The sequence below is a fragment of the Ptychodera flava genome, chromosome 17 (genome assembly GCF_041260155.1).
Source record: "Ptychodera flava strain L36383 chromosome 17, AS_Pfla_20210202, whole genome shotgun sequence".
In the NCBI taxonomy this organism is placed as follows: Eukaryota; Metazoa; Hemichordata; class Enteropneusta; family Ptychoderidae; genus Ptychodera; species Ptychodera flava.
In genome coordinates this window covers 10,442,240-10,463,849 of record NC_091944.1, presented here as the reverse complement: position 1 = coordinate 10,463,849, position 21,610 = coordinate 10,442,240, and the positions used below count along the sequence as shown (strand labels likewise).

The 21,610-nt window shown below is 35.9% G+C and overlaps 1 protein-coding gene across 5 annotated transcripts in view; it reads left to right on the top strand.

Annotated features, from left to right (window-relative positions):
• Nucleotides 1–16,553, top strand: part of LOC139115382 (gamma-2-syntrophin-like) — a 112,290-nt gene extending 95,737 nt beyond the window's left edge. For all 5 annotated transcript variants that reach the window (XM_070677455.1, XM_070677451.1, XM_070677453.1 and 2 more), the window contains 14 exons: nt 267–324; nt 3,249–3,292; nt 4,758–4,799; nt 6,404–6,488; nt 7,248–7,333; nt 7,864–8,003; nt 8,477–8,606; nt 9,520–9,558; nt 11,588–11,704; nt 12,025–12,096; nt 12,633–12,785; nt 13,117–13,209; nt 14,080–14,193; nt 14,832–16,553. In XM_070677455.1, the coding sequence (XP_070533556.1) occupies nt 267–324; nt 3,249–3,292; nt 4,758–4,799; nt 6,404–6,488; nt 7,248–7,333; nt 7,864–8,003; nt 8,477–8,606; nt 9,520–9,558; nt 11,588–11,704; nt 12,025–12,096; nt 12,633–12,785; nt 13,117–13,209; nt 14,080–14,193; nt 14,832–14,966 (1,308 nt within the window). In that variant the 3' untranslated portion in view covers nt 14,967–16,553. The remainder of the gene's footprint in view (nt 1–266; nt 325–3,248; nt 3,293–4,757; nt 4,800–6,403; nt 6,489–7,247; nt 7,334–7,863; nt 8,004–8,476; nt 8,607–9,519; nt 9,559–11,587; nt 11,705–12,024; nt 12,097–12,632; nt 12,786–13,116; nt 13,210–14,079; nt 14,194–14,831) is intronic.
• The last annotated feature ends 5,057 nt before the right edge of the window (nt 16,554–21,610 follow it).

Below are 21,610 nucleotides of genomic sequence, written 5' to 3'. Positions count from 1 at the left end.
TCCCCTGACTGTATGCTATATTTATGATATGTACAAATATCCCATGATAGCAAGTTTACAATGCAGATTTTATGATATTTCTAGATAATAATGGTCATAAATCATCGTGGAACACACTTCATGTCTTGTTTGCATCTAATTAATTCTTAATACACCATCATAAATATTTACAAATGTTGCACTTAATAAGATACACATATCATCGTCCCTCCACCCACGGTGCACATATGACTGACTGAATAATGCATGTTTATGTATTTTTTCAGGGTGGGGCTGAGCACGGAATTCCAATTTTAGTGTCTAGGATATTCAAAGACCAAGCAGGTAGGACAGCTCGGTGAATGTTATCGAAAAAACTTAAGCAGTGCTGTTGTTGTCTTCAGTAGTAGAATACACGCACGTGCATACACACTCAATCACCAACACATAATTAAAAAATCCAACCATGCCTTTAAGGTGGCATGCGCCTCGAAAATGAAAGACTCATTTTTAGCTCATATTTGGTATGTATATAAATACCAAAAAGAGCTTATATGATGAGTCGGTGGCGTCTGTATGTCTGTATATATGTAGGTATGTATGTGCAGATGTATGTCCGTCACACACAAAGGCTCCCATACCGCCAAAGCTACCATCTCAGTATTTGGTGTACAGGTAGATGCAGGGGTTGAGATGTGACGTTGTTCAAATGAACACGTCAGTGTCAAAAATGTGCAGAAAAAGGGAAATTCTGCAAATGTGCAGGAGTGAGATATGCCAGTGACTGAAACAGGCTGAGTCATTTCCTGTCATTGTTTATGAACTGTTACAAACTAAGGGACGGACCATTAGATCTTGGGAGGGGGTGGTCACAATGAAATTGTGAACCTTTTTTTTTACAATAATTGTAAATTTCTAAAAAAAAAATTTTCCAAACTAGAAAAGCTGTGCTAATTTTATTTTTCTAAGTAAATTTTCAGATTTATAATTTGTTTTAGTTTGACGCTGTCTGACAGTGTTTTTGTTAAGGCCGGTACCCCGGTAAATATTACCGGGGTTCCCCTTGGTATATCAATGCAATCAGATTAGGGGACAGGAGAAATGTTACCGGGGTTCCCAAATCATTTACCAATGTTCCCTAACCTTAGCAAAAACGCTGTCTGAAGATACAATGTACATCTATATCACTAGCGTAAATAAGATTCCATTCTGTAACTACAACATACTTATGGCCTAATGATTTATATTGCTGCTAGATTTTACGACATGATGCAGATCATCTTTTGACAAGCTGAGAAGCTGTTTGCAAAAAATGTGGTGAAATTTCAATATTTGTGTTTTTCGGATAATTTGAACATTTTTTTGATCAAAACATCTATTTCTCTGTAGCAGCATGTCCAACTTCTGTCATTCTTGTTTTCCTGGTTTAATATTTCTTGTTGTTTTTCTGATTGTACTGTGCGGAAATCATTGTCATAACATCAACATAGAATTTTCTCGCACTGAACAGATAGAAACAACATTTATTGTTGATCTTTGGTACACATATTGGTATATACCAATTCTGATCAAATGTGAGTGACACCGAATAATTGCGGTATTTTTCCTAAAATTTTCCTAAATGAAACTTTCAACCTGTCTCTTACCAAATCAAGAATAAAAATCAGGGGTCACCGTGCAAAATTTGGTACTAGAGAGACAAATTACTAAAGATTTCCCAATTTTTGAAATTCAAAATGGCTGCCATCCCTGTGTTAACTCTATTGGGAAAAATAAAATTTTTGATCTTTAAAAAACTGAGACGGTGAAAACTTTCTTTCATCAAGAGCTTTAAAATGAGCCCCCACAAGTGGTAGATCAGAAGAGAATTCATGATAAAATTTGAAAGTCCGACTATCTGTTCTCGAGTCACGTTCTATCTTAAGAAGATTGTGCCAAATTTTAACAGCCACGTGCAAGCACTTTTGATGAGTAAGTAAAATGGACAATAGATATAACTTATGATATCGTAGTGTCACTATTTTTGTCCTATCAAGCAAATATATTTTCCTATTTTGCCTGTGTTCTTTTAATTACTATTTTTTATACCATAGTAAGATATGTATTTTTGATATGGGATGTATAGATTCCTGAACTAAATAAATAATAAAAAATAATAATAATTAAATCCTTATAGTATGTTGAAATACACAGTATTCGCCATGCCAACATAATTCACCGTGATCAATATACAATATTGTTGCTAGCAAGTGAAGTCTGCAGACTAGGAGTGAAGTCTACCATATTTTCCATTGTCATCAAAACAATAAACTGTTTTAGAGATGCAGCAAAATACTGGAAAATGTATGACAATTTACCACAAATGGAGCTATTTCAATTGGTGTGTGCGTTTCCCTGTTTGTCAAAGTTTTTGGATATCAAAATGATGGCATTATGTTTCAATTGTAAGAGCAATTACAACAACCATTAGTCCCTTAATGACTGTCTTAGTAGCCATTGCCAGCGCAGTAGATGTGCAAGCGGATAAATGCTTACGAGGAAAAAATTAAAGATCTGTTCTAAAGTAGCAAGGCAGCTAGCATACCGTACGCTGCATTTTTCTGCATAGCTACCCATCCTGGTCATAACACTGACCTGATAGTCAGAATGGCACAGGATGAAATATAATTTCTGTGGTTAAATGACAATGTTTGTGTTGAATTTATACCAATATGTCTCTCGTGAAAAAATTCAGCTTTGTCTTTTTCAAATCGCCCTGAAAAGTATGCCGAGGCAACCACTTATCAGAAATTTTTTGAAATTTTCAAAAGATCTGGATATTGTGCAGTTTCACTGTTAACACAGACAGATGACATTACGAAATACAGTGTACTAATGTTCCCATGTTCAATACACCGGGGTACTTGATACACAAGACTTTACTTTTCCGTTCGGTTAGAAATCCTGTGGCACAGTAACTTTGTTCAATTCCGTCTCAAATGATGTCAGAGAGCTGCACATTTGCACTGTAAATAACATTAAGTGGAAAGTCTTGTAAGGCAAGCAGGGAAACACGGAGAAACTGACTTTACATATGCCAACCCTTGCAGTTGCCGGGTACAGCCGGAAATATGTATGACATATCTGTTCTGTCGTGAAACACAAGCTTTTTTCTTACAGTGGATTAGACATGGAGTCTGTGTGTTGTCACAGAATCGTTTCAGGTAATGCAATCAGATTTCAACAAATTGCGAGCTATTAATTTCTTTCAATGGTGTGTTTTTTCCCAGCTGATCAAACAGGCCAACTCTACGTGGGAGATGCAATATTAAAAGTAAGTAGCAGAGTTTATGCATGTTTATATGGCTATATTAGTATGTATATGTATTAGTATTTCAGTCACACACAAATGTGTACACACACATACACAGCAACACACAGACAGACAGACAGACACACACACACACACACACACATCCCCTTCAGGTATATACACGTACATGAATTTATTTTGTTATGTTGTATTTATAACAAATACATAAAAGATAGAGGACTTACGGTATATCCCACTGAGTTAAGGTAGTATGCGCATCGAACGTGAAAGATTTAAACTTTTGCTCAAACTTTCCTCAATGAAACTAAAACCATTCTCTTACCTAATCAAGAATAAAAATCAAAAATCACAGTGCAAAGTTTTGTACTAGAGAAACTACATGTAATTATGTGACATCTACGGATGTGTGGAATTCAAAATGGCCGCCATTCCTGTGTTAACTCTATGGGGAAAAATAAAATTTTTGATTTTCAAAAAGCTAAGACAATGAAAATTTTCCTTGCTCACAAGAGCTTCAAAATGAGCCCCACAAGTGGTAAATTGGAAAATTGTACAAATTTGAGTCTGAATATCTGTCCCTGAGGCGCCCTCTACCGTAACATACCGTAGGCGCAACTGTGTAGAAGATATCATTACAGTATATCAACATTTTGTTAGAAACTTGAAAATGACAATGGGGTAAAATAGAATTGGTTGAATTTCCCACAATCAGCTAGTGGCTAGAGGTGTACCGTACAAGTGTGGATTTGTATCAGAAAGCGAGATACATGTAAGTTGTGAATGTATGTTTTGTGTGCTAAATGTACAACAGCTGATAATTTGGAGATGATAGTGTTCCCTTTCTTTCAGTACTGCCTCGACATAACTGCAATACTGCTAAGCATGTATTTTGTGCATCACTGTCAAACATGTTAAAGATGATTACACGATTAGTTCTTTCGAGCGATTTCATTGATTAGATAATTTGATAATGTCATAATGACATGCTTATTGCGCATCTGTAGTACAAATATACATCCTAATGATAATGTGTCATGGCAAAAAAAGCTATAAGGGTTTTTGTTGAGGATGGTACCCCGGTAAATATTACCAGAGTTGCCCAGTCCTGTTACTTTAGTTCCTCCTGTTATATCAATGCAATCATATCTGGCACAGCAGAAATGGTTCTGCTAGGGTTCTCAAAGTATCAACCTGCATTCCGAACCAATCAAACAAAATCATTGACAATGTTGCTTGGAATATCTTGAGACTTTTTAAACAGAAAATGCAATACGATCTTCCTAATGTGTACACTGGTTTGAATTGTTCGATGGGACACTCAAAAAACTCATGACAAGTGGAGATTTAAAATTTTCCGGTGAAGGTAGACATACAACAAGATGGGATTTGGGGCAACAAAGGGAAAGCTCCATTCGGTGACCTTTTGACTAAATATAACACCTTCTTTATTTTCATTTCATCCAAGGTGAATGGTGTTGATATAGAAGATGCCACACACGATGATGCTGTGAGTTCTGTATACCTCTGCATGACATTTGTAACACTCATTTGACCTGGACTGACCTCAATTGACCGCAGTCTGCCCAAATGAATAGCTATTTCAATTACCTTGTCACAACTGATACAAATCATTTGAGGTCACAAGAAAGAAATTGTTATTGTTTCAAAGATTAATGTCCTGTAAATGTTTTGTTAAAAGATGAAGAATTCTCAAGGAAGTGTGGATTGTGTCTCCGTTAGACAAGTGAATTCCTGCATGTCGTGTCAGTTATATATGTCATTTTTAGGAAATTTCTGTTTCAAACAGTAATTCTCTCAATATTAGATGACAATTGCTCACTTTTGATAAAAATATCATTATTTTTGTCAAAAGAAAACAAATTTCTTGTTCTCCTGAAAGTGTGTTAAAATATGATGGATCAGCCGCGACAACACTATGCACTTTGTACAATATGTAAGGCCATCGAAAGAAAATTCTTTGTTTGCTGTCCTAGGATTTTTTAAAAACCTACCTGCCAGCAGGCAAAAAAACAAACACAGACAAAAAGCACAGGTGTATTAATCAGCTCAATTTTTAGCTCATATTTGGTTTTATATATAAATACCAAAAAGACCTTATAGCCAAAGCTACCGTCTCAGTATTTGGTGTACAGGTAGATGTAGGGATTTAGATGTGAATTTGTTCAAATGAACACGTCAGTGTCAAAAATGTGCAAATGAGGTGAGAAAAAGGGAAATCCTGCAACTGTGCAGGAGTGGGGGCAGTGAACTGAATCAGCCCACACATCTGAATAAGAGGATTTTGACCTTTAACCTATTTGTATGCAGGGTACCTATTATGTTTGGGAGTGGTAGCAGTAACTGAAACAGCTAATTGGTCATTTCCTGTCATTGTTTATGAACTGTGACATATTAACAGATCTGCTGAAACCATGGATGTCTATTTCTGTACATCCATGGTTGAAAGATTCTCTGCTATGCATGTTGCTAAAGTTGACCTTCAGTACCTAAAGTTTCAGACCTTATTTACTTTTGTCATTCTTAATTTTCTGGTTTAAATATTTCTTGTTGTTTTTCTGGTTGTACTGTGCAGAAATTGTCATAACATCAACGTATAATTTTCCTGCACTGAACAGATAGAAATAACACTTATTGTTGATCTTTGGTATGTACCAATTCTGATTAAATTTGAGCGACACCGTATAATTGCGGTATTTTTATTTGGTTTCCTTTCGAAAAATAATATTTTTATTTGTAATAGTGTTAACATTGTGTTCGTTTTCTTAATTTTCTCTGAAAACCCACCAGCATATGGACAGTAAACAAAGAATTTTATTTAAAGTGCCTAATGCTATTGTTGACAGATAAATTCCACGATAGTCTGAACTATGATTGAATGGTCAACGATAACATTAAACATCACAGGCACACATCATGCGTTCGCAAGTTGAATACTAGGCATTCAAACATGATTTCGATACTTCAAGGAGAATCCGTACTCTACAGACACGTCATAAATACTAGGAAATACTTCAAAAGTAACAGCTGATAGAGCTGTGTAACTCTGTTGAATTGGTAATAAAATAAGAGTTAATATTTTTTGGCCTCTAGGTGGCAGCCTTAAAGAACGCCGGAGCTGAAGTCAGATTGACTGTGCGTCACTTCAAAGCAGCCACTCCGTATCTCAGACAAAATGGTAAGTGAGTCATCATAGTCATCTAGGTAAAGCTAATTTAATGGTGGTTATCCTTCGTTTAAACCCTTTCACAATAATGGTTTGGCCCAAACCCATTGTTATCAATGGTGATTATGGACCTGTCTACAGGGAATGGGTATGAATGGGTGAAAAGAGCTCAATGACATTTATATTCCTGATAGATCATTCCCTTATGGGTATATCAAGGTCCACTTATTGCTGTCTGATATTTGTCACTACCCTTGACATTTACAATGCAGTTTTCACATTTGCTAGACAATCTCCTGACATTCTTTGTGAAATAAGTGATCTGTTTCACCTGATCATTGTAAATGCCAAAGTCAGACCTGAATGCTGTAATAGTAAATGGACTAACTGCATAAAGAAATCTTCAGTGAGCGATAAATAATGGCTTTCCTCAAATTTTCAGAAATTCAAATAATTATTATGTTAATTCCTTGACAAGATAACCCGCAGGAGTCTTGTCGGATTACCATGGGAACTAAAAACTGCACCATAGGATTTCTACAGGATTTCGGCAGGATAGTGTGGTGCATCCATATGGGTCTACTTTCAAGGCATCCAAAATCAATTGTATTGGACAAGATTTCTATTTGATAGTTTTTGTTAGGGTTATATCAACATTTTAGGAATTCTATCAGCCTCCATTAATAGTAAATGTTATGTTCATCATCTGAGCCTGTACAAATAGCAGATTAAAAGTTTGAATCAGTAAAATACTCTTTGTTTTTAACCCAGTAAAAAGGCCGCCAGGTGCAAGCAATGAGAATGGTACAGGAGGAGAATACAGTCACATGAATGGACCTGACTCAGAGGGCAGTGAGGTGAGTGTGTCTGAACTCTCTTTTCAAAAATACTGAAGATTTATTATTAAAGTTTACTTCTTGATTGAAATGGGTGTTGCATGACACGTGTCGAACCAAGTTCTTTGCTGTAGCATGCCAAGTGCTTGTCAACTAGGTAGCAGTATGTGATTGAATGCATGAATGCGTTGGCAGAAATCACAAAGGCAAAGTAGCTCGTCATCAGGGTTGTGTCCCTCTCAAAGTTCATTTCCTTAAGTCATATAGCTTTTCAGTGATCTAGTACGAGTCTCTGTGCATAAAGTAGTAGATCGAGATATATATGTATACACATGTATACGAGACCATCGTTCAATATACCGGTAGGTTTCCGTAAAAGGATATGCTAGACATGATCGGGGAAAAGATTTTACTCTTTTGACTTTCCCAAGGAGTATTGTTATCAAAGCAGTTAATGATTGATAATCAAGAATAGTAGTTTACTGGTCAAAGATAGTTAAAAACAAAAAATTGTCTGTATTTAAGCATAGAGGGCGCTATATCTCTTGCAGGTTAATAATGGTGCTGATGCTATAACTGTTGAGGAGCTACAAGTTTCACCAAAACTTGAGAAACGGTGGACGGATGTACTGATGGTTCCTTTGCTCATGGCTAGAATAACAAGATATATGCCTGGTAGTGATAAAATTAGGTGAGAAGTCAAAAACTCTTTCCTCTTCGAAAGATGCAATTTGTATATTTTTCCTAATACAGTCCAAATATATCTTTGCAGGTGGTGCCCAGAATTAAAACATGTAAATGAAATACTTTTACCAAAGCAAGCAAAGTGTAATTAAGAAATTAAACAAAACATTAAAAACTACATACAAGCTCTATCACAGTTGAGAAAGCTAAAGAAAGATAAAAAAATGAAATGTTCAACTTTTCCCACAAAATTCCTTACTTGAGAATTACATAAACAATTACATTATTTTAAAATTAGCCATTTTATATGTGTATGTATGTGTGTGTTTGTGAGTTGTATTCCCACCTTAAGTTTCTCTGTGGTGTTTTTCTGTAATTGAGTGTTATCTCTTTTGTTAGATTTGAAAATCAAATTATGCTGGATGCGTGGGCATAGTGTTTATACTGACATGTACAATGTACATTTCTTGGCCCTGACAGGAATTTAGCATTTGAAGTTATCGCAATGGACGGCACGTCGTCTGGTGTGATACACTGTAACGATTCAGCGGAACAAGTGGAATGGATCAAAGCAATATCAGCAAACGTTGCAACTCTCAATGCACAATCAGTGAGTCAATGTTGTTCCTTGAAATGCACCATAAAGCTTCTGTTTGGCCTGAAAGCCTCTTTGAGTTTAAATCCCCTGTGATGTCACAGGTCAATAGGGTCAAAGGTCACCAGAATCACTGGTGACCAGAAGGTCAAGATTTACAGAAGTAATTCAAGCATTTGTTTGAGATTGAAAAGCTTGCTGAACTTGATGAAAGAGTTCATGTCTAATCATTGATGTTGAACCCTTATTCTGATCACATCTTCTTTTGACCTACATGTGTGTAGACTGCAAAACTTTCTGTATATGTTTGATCCTTTGAGCGCCACAGTCAATATTTGTCGCCTTTATAAAATATACCAGTGTCAATTTTTTCAGATTTTTTGGCAAAATTTTGGTAAAAAAAATGTAGCCAATGAAATGTGATATCCATTTGGTCCAAAATTATTTTTAAAAATGCATAAAAATTGGTAAAATGTTGCACTAAAATTTTGGCAGGAAAAATAATGAAGGGTTAAACTGAATTTGTTATTTTTGACAAGTTGATTCTTTTCTGGATTTGAACTAGAACACTTACATCTCACTATTTGTATTTTTTTCCTGGTCCACTGTCTTTGTCAAGTCAGCAGAAACCTTATACGATAGATATGCAGAGTAAATTCTGAATAACTGCATCAATGTGAGGACACAATGACTTCATTATATTTTGGCTTTTTAGAGTCATATGAGATATACGGTACATTGACATTAATTTTGTTTTTGGTCATGGTTTTATGATCCAAATATACGGTAGCAAAGAAAAGTTGTTGCAATATTCCTAGATTGTGTAAAGTGAGATGCGCTCACTGCATTTTTCCCCACAGAATTCAACAGAAGATGGTCAGTCTGAAAAAATGATACAATTGATAAAATAATGTCTTGTTTGTTTCAGATGAAAATTACAAATAACTTGTTGCCACACACAGAACAGGTAAGCCAGCATAAAATACTTTTATTAGTAATATGAGAACAGCCATTGCCTGTACAAAATTTGCATGTTTTCTAACTTGCTGTGTGTAAAAGATTGGCTCGCTACGATTTCTTTTGATGCAGTGGGTAATACCATTTGGGAATTAGGGGTGTGTAGGTTTGATGGAATTGATTGATATATCCCAGTAAAGTGGAGGTTGTTTCTCAGACACATTTGTCATTATTTCGACAAATTTGTACTTTTTTTGGTTCTCTGCTTTCTGGATCATGTTGCTTTACTCAATGTTTAATAGCCATGTATGTCTGGATCATACACACTGCCAGCATGTATGTTTCAATCACGCTCTGTAATGTGCTGTTTTTCTAATTGTCGTATTTCTTCAAGCATGCCTGCATATCATTTTAAAAGCAAACACCCCACTCCCTCCCCGCCCTTTCCCAGTCTACAGACAGTCTGACCTCCCCATTTTGACCAACGGTCCTCCCCATTTTGACCAACGGTCCTCCCCATTTTGACTAAAGGTTAGCAACTCCCTGTGACTACAGTGATCAGTCCACCAAGCAACAATCAGAAAGGCCAAGATTTTGCATAACATGCCACGTCACTGCAACCCCAGATCCAAGTCCCCCCATAATCTATTCAGTAACTGTTGCGTGTTCACCCACAATTTGCCTGTTTCTTCCTCCACTTCTCACGCCATCCACTCTGCTTTCTCTGTGTGTCTCTGTTATCCATGTAGAACAAGGTATGGCCCTTCACTGTTCTATTTCTCAAATTCCTTGTCTCTTGTCTACTGCTATCATCTTTTTTTGTTTTTGTTCTTTTTGCTTCGCTAATCAGGGCTCGAAATAGATTTTTTTGCCAAAGCACACACTGTGCATGTCAGGTTTTGCGTTGGCATGCACCAGCTTCTCAGTACCTGCTCACTGACAAAGTTACACCCTAATTTGTCAAATCGATATTCCAAGTCATCCAGCCCATCGTCCCATGCAAGGTCTTCTGTTTGGAGTATGGCCAATCTTATTTATGTTGGGTGGTACCTGTACTACTTTTAAGCTACACTGCAGGCATGCTGACAAGATTTCTTTCTCTTGGATGATGTGCAACTTCTTGCTTTCATTCAGTCAACTTATTTTGATTTTAAAAAAACTGTGTAAATTTTGTCCGTTGAAGTGACAACATTTGCCATGTGATTGGATTGTTTCTGATAAAGGTCAGAAAATGTGCTGTATGATTTGCATCATGGACAGAGTGCGGATTGGTCCGGCAATCTACCTGCACCAATGTAATATGGAAATACATATAGCAGTGTTGCCTGTGCATTTTTTGATGCCTGCTGATTTGCATCTACCGGTACTGCACTAAATTGCTCGGGTTTTTGCCACATCTAAATAAATAATTTTCAAATTTTTAAGTAAATTTTACAAAAAATTTACATGTTATATCAACACATGTAAGTGATCAAGATTTCTTGTTCAGCATGACTTTTGGGGAATATTTGTGTAGCTCCCTCTAGAGTCATAATTCGCATTTAAAGGAAATGTATAAACAGAGCTACATGTACATATATGTACATAGCATACATCATATATCTGACAACTTGTACCAAAAAATGTAGTGGCTCTGACCATGGAGGTAGTGTGCACCTCAAAAATAAAACATTTCAACTTTCGCTCTGAACGTTCCACGTTCCACACAGAAACATTGAAACATTGAACATTTCTCTTTCAAAATCAAGAATGGAAATCTTGGTTCACCGCTCAAATATTGATGTGAGAAGTAATGATTTGCTGAGGTTTCAAATTCAAAATAGCTGCTTTGCCTGTGTTGAGTAAGTCTATAGCAAAAAATTAAATTTTTGGTTTCCACAAAAAATTTGACAGCAAAGGCTTCATATACCGGTACTCCGCAAGCCTTGAAAACCTTCCACACACAAAGGATACCAGCAAAGTGTTGTAATAGATTGTGTTTCTGTTCCCGATAGCACTTTCTGCCCTAAAGCAAGTATTGTTTGATTTTGAAATCTCAGGTGCTGCACATGGGTTGGCTGAGCGAGAGACTACCGGCCAGCAGATCATGGCAACATTGGAAACCTAAATTTTTAGCAATAAGAGGATCAGAGATAATGATCTTTGATAGCCCACCGGTAAGTTGCAATCTCAATAATTCAACTCCAGAGGGCCATGATTTTTTTCTGAGATGAAAAGAAAGCCTGATTAAAACAGGCGCAAAAGAGGTCATATGAATATTTATCCAAGAGACGTAAATACAGTTCGGACAAGCTATTTGCACATTCAAATTTGAGAAGATAACTTCTGAAGCAGCAAGCAAACTAGTGTTCAGTCTCAACTCAATATTTTGCCATCAGTGAAGATGGAGCTGTTTACAATGTCTGTTCTGTGTTCAGTCCATTCCACTGTGTTTCTTTCGTTCAAACTTTACATTTTTTGTGATTATTTCTGGCAGGTAAACACAAGAGATTGGGTGCGATGTGAGAGGAGTTATAAATTATGCGAAGTACTATGCAGACTTTTTAAGGTACCTTTTAGCAATTCAATACCCATCATACATCAAGCTCTGAAGAGCGCCCTCACAGTAGATTTTGTTGCATCATATGCTCTTCTGCTTAATCTATCTGGCGTTTTGGTCAAATAGTGTACTTACTGCTTTGAAACGATGAATTTAAGTGGCAATATATATTTAGAGACAACATACTGGCTAATACCCTGTGTCTTACTGAAAATTTGTTGAAGGTGAATTTTTAAAACCTGACTGTTTACATCATTCAGGTAATTTCAATGATACTACTTTAATGTAGTTTTATATTTTCATTCATGCAGATGCTTCACAAGGGCTGATAAACAGACTCTCCAAATACTTTGTTCGCATAGTAGCTTTTGTGGACATACTCAAAAAGTAACTTACAAAATCAGAGTTTTGGCATCAGCTTGTGAAAATCAAACTTGCGGTTTTTAGCAATTTTGTTTGTCAAGTCCAAAATTGACATCATGATCCTTGATTTTCACAAAGAATGAACAAAAATTTTTAACTTTCAATTCAATATGTTTTTTCAGGAATCGGAATTGGCAGATGAGAGACCGAATAGTTTTTCACTGCAGAGTGGCTCAGGGTCCAACCATTACCTCAGTACGGAAACCAAAGGTGAAATGCATGTCTGGCTAAATGCAGTTCAGAAAGCGACTTTCACTGCTGTGGCAAAATTAGGGGTAAGTTGCCGCCAACTGTCACTCAGAACCGATGTCCAGCGTCTTGGAAGGTTGTAGCTCATTGGTTGGCAGAATATTGTCATCTTTAAAAAATCGGTAAAATGAAATTTGAAATTTTGGTAGGAAAAATTACAGCATTCACAGGGTTAAACATCACACAACATCACACAACACTTTTTGCACAGAAAAGTTGATAGGAGACTCTCCGTTAAAAGTTGATAAAAAATACTAAAGATATTTGTTACATATGTGTCAGAAACCTCTCACATATTGTTGAAGAGTTTCACAATGATTCTTATCCACTAGATTTAATGGTATTTTCTATTTGCAGAGCAAGACTTACGGCTGTACATGGAGAGGGAAAGTTGTTGGTCTGACGTTAGACTTCAGCAATGGTTTCACACTCTTTGATGCTCAAAATAAGGTTTGTATATCTCACCTTTCTTTGAAGCCAGAATCCATGGTTCCTTATAACAGTGGAAAAGTTATCATGAAATTCAAATTAAGGCAATATACGTAATAGTTTGGTTTGATCTAATCATCTGAAAATGATAAATTTTTCTTATGCGTACATTCTCTGAACAGCAAAAATGTAACAAATTTTGTATCTACACTGTTTGTTTATCAGGAGTCACATTGGTTTGTTTTGATTTGCATGTTTCAATCATACTTTACTGGAAGCTGTTGATACTCTAATTTTTACCAGTCAAAGCAATTACTTTTACAATAAACCACACCTAGTGACGTTATACCGCGAGATGATCAGTTCATGACGTGTATGCACGAGCAATTGCTTGAAGTGAACTTGTCAAAACCAAGTGGTAAACAATTACTAGGTGTGGTTTATTGATGTCATATCATAAAAGTAGATTGAAATTCTGTCGTTGAACGTCAAAAAAGGATTTTCGCTCTTGCCAAGAGCTCATGTGTGTACCACGGTGCTATATCGCGAATATAGCACAGTTATTTTCATGTCTCGACCAATCAGATTGCTGCAATTGCACCATCAATATACTAGAATGATATAATAGAATTTTTGATCAAAAATATGTAGATTTCACTCTACATAGTAAAATGCAGGCCAGTGAGTTTAGAAGAAGATGAGAAATTGTCATCTCAAAATGGATTTCAAAAGGAATGTAATATTGATGAAGATTTTCAACCTTCAGCAGTACTCCTACTTGTGAAACAGATATGGATTTTTTCAATAGTGTACCACAAGCACTATTGATGTCTTGTGAACTCCAGAAAACCATTGTTTTTTGCAATGAAGTCCTTCTTGTTTTCTTTGTAGCAAATTATACTGTGGAAGTACAGATTTTCACAGCTGAAAGGTTCCTCAGACGACGGCAAGGCTAAAGTGAAACTCCACTTTCAGAATTCGTCAGCCAACCAAATCGAAACACAGGTAATGTTTTCAGTAAACAGTACACTTTCATATTTTCCTTTTGATTCTGTCACAGGTAACTCATAATAGGACACTTTATTATATACATTTTGTATCAAGAAATTTGTTGTGGATTTATGGATGAAGTCGCCAAACCATAACACTATGACTATGGTTAAATCATATCAAGTGTATGGTTATGTGGTCAGGATTTTACAAACTGCTAATCAGCTCTCAATAATATGGTGTCCAACAGAAGGAAATGATTCCATTCTTCCAAATGTCCATAATCTACCTCACCTAGGGTGTCTTCTGTATTTAAACAATAAAATATAACCCCCTAGGATATGTTGAATTTTAATATATATTATTTTTGACCCAATATTCCACAAATGTACGAACATGTTTTCTATTGAAGCCAGTTTGCCTCCACAGTATAAGCCGTAAACAAATATCTTCCATAGACCTCTCTTCATGGAAGATAAAAAGAATACAATAGTGAATACACACTCATCAGAGCCATCAAAAAGGTGTACTTGTATATATGCAAATTTCATCACAGCCAAGGACTTTTCCTTGTGAAGCTAAGGAGCTCTTTTCACCAGCCTCAGTTCAAACATTGAAAAAGTAACAGCTGTATTCGTTTCTTCTCTCATCAGGAACTTGAGTGTCCAAACCTTACAAAGCTACTCTACTGCATGCATGCATTTCTGTCAGCCAAACTCGCGGCTGTTGATCCGATATTCATGAAAAACACAGCCCAGTTGGAGGTGCCTCCAGAGAATGTCCTATGACAGCGATCTTCATCTACTGTACTGAGCCCAGATGGAGCAATATGACTACACACTCATCAGAGCCATTGAAAAGGTTTACTCGTATATATGCAAATTTCATCACAGCCAAGGACTGTTTTTCCCTGTGAAGCTAAGGAGCTATTTTTACAGTTTCTTAAATTCAATTGGTGTTCATCAGAGCAGTCTATTACACCTGCATGAAGCTCCCTAGACTGTTGTTTATGAGAATGACTAAGTTTTCATAGCCTTGTCGAATATTTAAAGTATGACTGCTAATACGGATTTATATTCCAATATCTCTTTTGATAAGCGTTGGACTTTGAAAATATCAATCTCAAAAAGTACATTTTGTATTTAGTGAGAAGAAGATAATGACATAATTGTAAATTTAAATGTTTTATCTTTGAATTGAATACACAAGCAAAACCTTTCACTGTTTGCTTGTTCAATTGAATTCTTACAGCCTGCTGATGAGTGAATTTCAGTATTTAGCATATCATATTACCCAATGCCTGAACTCATAAGTTTGGTCATTTTATCTAATGCTAGGGGGTCAAATCTTGGTCATTTTACCCAAATGCTAGGGCGTCAAATTTTGGTCATTTTACCAGATGCTAGGGGATCAGATCTCAGTCATTTTACCAAATATGGACTTAGGTCAATTTTCAGTGTTAGAGACTGAATTCCATACGGTTTGTGCAGTACCTTCTAAATTCCAGTACTTTGTTTTTTTGAAATCACTTAATTTGGGAATGTGCTATAATTTCATTTAATTTTTTCTAAATGGATGTTTTCCATTTATGCAATTTTTTTTCTGCAATGCATCACTTTTTAAAAGAGTAAAATGTAAATTTATCTCCCGGATAAACAGGTAAAAATGTAATATATGAACAGGAAGTAGGTAGGAATTTTATTGACTGGACAAAGTGGTAAGGTCAGTAATGGTTCAGACATGAATCACAGAGGCGTGTGTTAAGTAAAATTCAGAAGTCGGCTCCTTGTCGCAAAATAAGGTTACATAATATCATCAATACTCTATGATAACTCTGCTGAAGTAAATGCATATAACGGAATATCTTACAAATGTTTCCCTTGAAAATAGATCATTTGTATCTGAGCTACAGCAAATCAAAATATGGCAATATTTGCAAAATCCCATACTACAAATAAGGTTGTTTTGGGGGGTTTTGTTTTTTTATTTTGCTTACTTTTGAAAGAAAGGGCAGAATACAACAATGGTGTTTCTGCTGTGTCTGATTTCTTTGAATCAAATTTTACAAAATACCACTGCCAGGCAAATGTCATTTTACTGCAATTCACATAAACGGGATGATGTGGTTCCATAGCATGTGTACAAAAGGATTCAGTTCTGAGGAAACCTTATCAAAACACAATACGTTTAAAAGATCAGTACAGTGTTAAATTGGTAGCATTTTAAGGTAGATGTATATGTAGTCATATTGTTGACATTTGTAGTGTAGCATTCTGCCTGAAGCAGCAAGATCAACCCCTCATTCAAATGACGTTCATCACCGCATATCTTAGTAAGTTATACAGAGCATTAATTATGTTATGTAATGCGCCATCGAGCAGAAATTAAAATAACATATCTAAATGTTAATAGTCAATATTAAGATAGTTAATGATGTTACTGTTTTATGCTTGACCTGTATATATAACTAGTTATTGTACGGATTAACCCTATTCAAACCTTTCTTAAATCAAAGACTTCGGAGTTCAAATGCGTTGGCTCTCTACTCCAGTGCAGTGTTTTCATCTGCACCACTGAGGGCGCACTTTAGAAAAAAATCAAGCCATGTGGTTTGGAACGTCGACAGTGGATCCTCTCTACTGTAGGATATGATTTGAATTTATGTGGTGAGCTGAAGTCCAAGATGACGGTCATGGACAATTATTTTGAGAGAAGAATAATGAAAAATTATTTGTTAATGCTTACAAAAACTGTTAGCAAAGATTTCTTTGGTCACAGCTTTACTCCATAGCCTGGGCCTGAGTCATGACCACACATGTTATTTACAGAATATTTCTTCTTCCCATAGCTTCAGGGGGGATGTATTTCACCTTCTATTTTGTGCATTCTTCCAAGTGATAGTGTGTTTGTTTTCTCATGGTATTATCAGATGATTAAATCCGCAACTGTCCAAAACCAATACAAATATTTTTACTGCCGCGTACAATGACTGTCAAGTTTTTCGGAGTGAGGAGGGAGGATTTGAGGTCAAGATACTGTCATTGAATGATGTTGCTGTGATATTTTTTATGGAAAAGTAGTTTTATAGAGCTTGAAGACATTCAGGGAAGGTTAAAGTATTACACTGCAAAATTTTGATCAGCATTACGGATCTTGAAAACCTTTATGATGCATTTCAAAATGAATAATTTCTAATCTTGTCAATCTTTTGATATTATTGCTTAATGACCAAGCTATCAGAAACTGTGCAATAGGTAATTAATCTTTGAATTGGAAAACATTTTAATGACTCCCACTCTTCATCTTTGAAAAAGCACCACTTCTTTTTGAAAACACAGATTTAAGTGTTACTATGGAGACATTTATTTCATTGATACTCACTTTGCTGAGCACTGTTCTGAAATTTCAATCAAAAGTACAATCATTATTGCTTTATTATATTTTTCTGCTTGCACTGATTTTTTGTTTGCTGTTGAAAGGCCTTATGCCTGCAAAAGTTTTGTTTTTGAAAATATTAATGCTGATTGTGTTCACGATTTCACCATTTGATTATGTAGGCCATAGCTTAGAATATAGTCTTCATTTTGTCGGCTTGGCAAAGCCCAACATCCTCTGCAGAGTATCTGGAATTGGATTATGAAGTCACCTGACATCAAATCTTTGCCTTGTTTGGGGTGGATTTGTTGAAGTGTTAAAGTTTCGGATGAAAGAAAACCAGTGTTAACTCCATTGTGTTGTATACCGTCGTTGAGTCCGTGGAATGTGTGACTGAATTCAATGTTTCAGTGACTGGATGTCAAAGGTGATTGTGATGTTAAAAGTCACCAAACCCAAAGACAACAAAACAAGGTGTCTTTGCCATTGTTGGTGTTTCCGTTGTGTTAGATTTCTTAGATGTGCAATTTTGCCATGTCGGTTCCAATATCAAAATCTGCCCAGCAAGGGTAATTTCTCAAATAATGAGATTTCTTCCTGATCATTGCCACTATCACTTTCAAACCAGGGCATCTTATGTTTTGGGGTTTTTTCTTCGGCATGTTCAACAAAATACCTGCAATTTTGTTCCCAAACAAATGACTGATGCTCAAGCAGAATTTAAAAATGATTCATAACATTATATCAGTAAAAAACTGATAGCACTGCTTTGCGTTCAGATAGCGTAAAATTCTGGTGAATAAAAATGAGGGAAGCTTGTTGTTGTCAGTAAAAAAATAACCAACTGTTACATTTATCTCATTCATAACAGAAGAGTTGTGGGAAAAACTAAATACAGGTGACAGAAGAAAAGAGCATCCCGGCATCAAATTTGCCAATTGTGAGAAACGTGTGTCATTATCTCTTAGGTCTAGTAATTTCATCTTCAAATATACAGATTCAGGCGTCATCAACAGAAAAGACAGTAGCTGGACCATTGCCTTGTTGATTAAGGGATAAAAATACGTCAATTTAATCATGCAGTTTAACCTGCTCACCCCTACTACTCAGTAAGCAGGTCCAAAACTTACCAGTGATAATAATCGGTGTGGGCCAAGTCACCATGGTGATGAAAAGTTTAATACAACAAATGATGAAATATTTGGATTTGTTATGAAAACTGATAATGACAGGACATCTGTAGCCAGTTATAGGAATTTACATAATAATGGCATCTTTTGTGTATTCTAAACAACAGCTGACATTTCATTTACATCTTTATGTAATGTACTCAGTCTAATTCACTGAACAAGGTACGCTTTTGAATTTTCTGAACTAATGGAAAAAGACCCACGTGTTATGCGCTCTTGTCAAAAGATTATAGTCTTTGCAAGATAGTGTTATTGAACTTTGAAAAGACTCTGTGACAAGGAGAGTGACCTAATCCATGATTTTATAATTATTATTTTGTAGGTTAGCATCTCACCAAACCAGAACTAAGATGTTAGAACTTTATTATTAGAACATTATTGAATTATTAAAAGACTCAGTAACAGGGACAGTGATCTAATCGATAACATAACATTGTTATTTTTGAATCAGCATCTCACCAAACCAGAACTAAAACATTAGAAATATTGTTCTGTATAAATGTTGATCACAATCTCAGTAAAATCATGTTCTTATAGTTCTTCCCTTAAAAAAGACATTTTTTATTTGTTGCACTTGACACAGTTCGCCTGCCATACAGCAGGAGTTCAGACTTGTAAACTTCCATGATTAGCTCATCATCACCTATTGGTGGCACCCTATTCATTTCAATCGTGATATGTATTTCCCTTCTTAGGAATCCAGTTTTGTTACATGTTGGAAAGAGACAGCATTTTAACAGTTTTTAATCTATGCAAATAATAATTTTCAAATGGAACGGATTTTTGGAGTGCATGCGTACTGCACTGTAATGACAGATATTAGATTAAAATTCACAGTAAAGATTAAAGAAAGTCTTGTTTGTTGTGTACGATAATTTCTGTGACACTAAGCATATCCAACTTCCAAGTGCTATCCTGTTTGTGGCAGGTTTTCAATTCATCATGTACCATATAACGATATCCATCACATGTAAGACAGTTTGCTATTTGCTCTGTGCTGTCTGCTTTAATAATCAACACACCCAAAGGACACCGGCTTATGTTCTGTATGGTGTTTGTTAGTGCTTGTCTGAGGGGTCTTTTCATAATGAATGTAAACATGCCCCCTAGGATAGCATAAGGTTGCATTGCAGCTTAGGGTATCTTCCATATGATGTTAATCAGTGTTTATCTGAGGGGTCCTTTCATAATGAATGAACATAAACATACCCCCTAGGAAAGCATTAGGTGGCACTGCAGCTTGGCGTATCTTACATATGTGTTAATCAGTGATTGTCTGAGGGGACCTTTTCATAATGAATGAATATAAACATACCCCCTAGGAAAGCATTAGGTGGCATTGCAGCTTAGCGTATCTTCCATATGGTGTTAATCAGTGTTTATCTGAGGGGTCCTTTCATAATGAATGAACATAAACATACCCCCTAGGAAAGCATTAGGTGGCATTGCAGCTTAGCATAGGCCAAGTGTTCTTCAGTGTTGCCCTGTTGGCAAGATCGCTTTTCAGAAAGTAGAAAACAGATTTTGAATGACTGGGCTTGAAGTTTATTCTGCAGAGCGTTTTTAGTTTTGGTTTTGGTTGTTTCTATGTGTGTTTTTCATTTTGATGTTGTTGTTTTTTTCAATTTTTAGATAGAATGCGGCTAGGGGACAGATATTGTGACTCATATTTTTACAGTACTTTTCTTGTCTATCACATTTTGAGGGCTTACTTTGATGCTCTTGAAGTAAATAAAGGGGGGTGTAATACTTTAATTCTTTAATTTCATTCATGCAAATTTAAATCCACTATAAATCCACAAATAGACAAGTAAAGTATCAGCATTGAAAAAAGACAGTCGCTAATAACATGACTTTCTCATTGTCCACTGTGTGACCAGATGGAGAATGTTTGAAAATGACGATTTCAAAAGAATATGAGATATACGTACAGTGCTTTTCTCTGCTAGTGACAAAAAGTGATCACAATGTCAAAAAGATTTTTGGTGTGAATCCTTAACACAGATCATGAAGGGTTTTTTAGTCCATGGAAAAGACTTTTTCCAAATTAGGAATGCTTTTAGAAGTAAGGTGAAAAAATTTGGCATTTTGCAAAATTCTGGTGGCGATGAGAAATCTAGTACAAGTGCATTGTCCATGGTCAAGATTGCCACAGGGGTGTGATTTTTATGTCAGCTATTTACTTGGGCATGATGGTGAGTTTTAGGATGTCAGTGTCGCCAACTCAAGTCCTCCGGTGACACATCCAACACAAAATTAAAAATAAACCTGTGATTTGTAACATCATTGAAAACATAGCTGTGTTATTATAATTCCAGTGTACACTAGTTGAGTGGCAGAGCAACCTGACCTTCAAATATTCATCAGAGAGTCTCCAATACTTCATCTTTTGCCCCCCATAAACATAGAATTGTACACGCTTGTCGAGTCTTTTGTTGTAATTTATTCGAACTTGACAAGAAATCACAGCACGGATGAAACTATATATACTGTATATATGATGAAATTTGACAATGTTTGTACGGAATAAAAATCTTGTTGATTCATTCTTAACTTTGACTCGTACTTTGTGTGGTTGATTATTCATATCCCCAGTAGCTATACCATTTTACTGGTACAGGATATCATCCGTATCCATGTTTACTTCGCCCCTTCGTTTTTGATACCTCTCACCCCTTTTCATGATACATGGATTCATCCTCCCAGCTGACAGCATTTGGGATGAACCAAAAAGGATAAAATTTTCCATTTTAACTTGTTCACCCAATCTCCAAGTGAACAGGTCAGCACTCATTATTGATAGCAATGGGTTTTGGGAGCAAAAGAAGGGTGAACCTATAGATAGCCATAGGATTAATTGGATATTT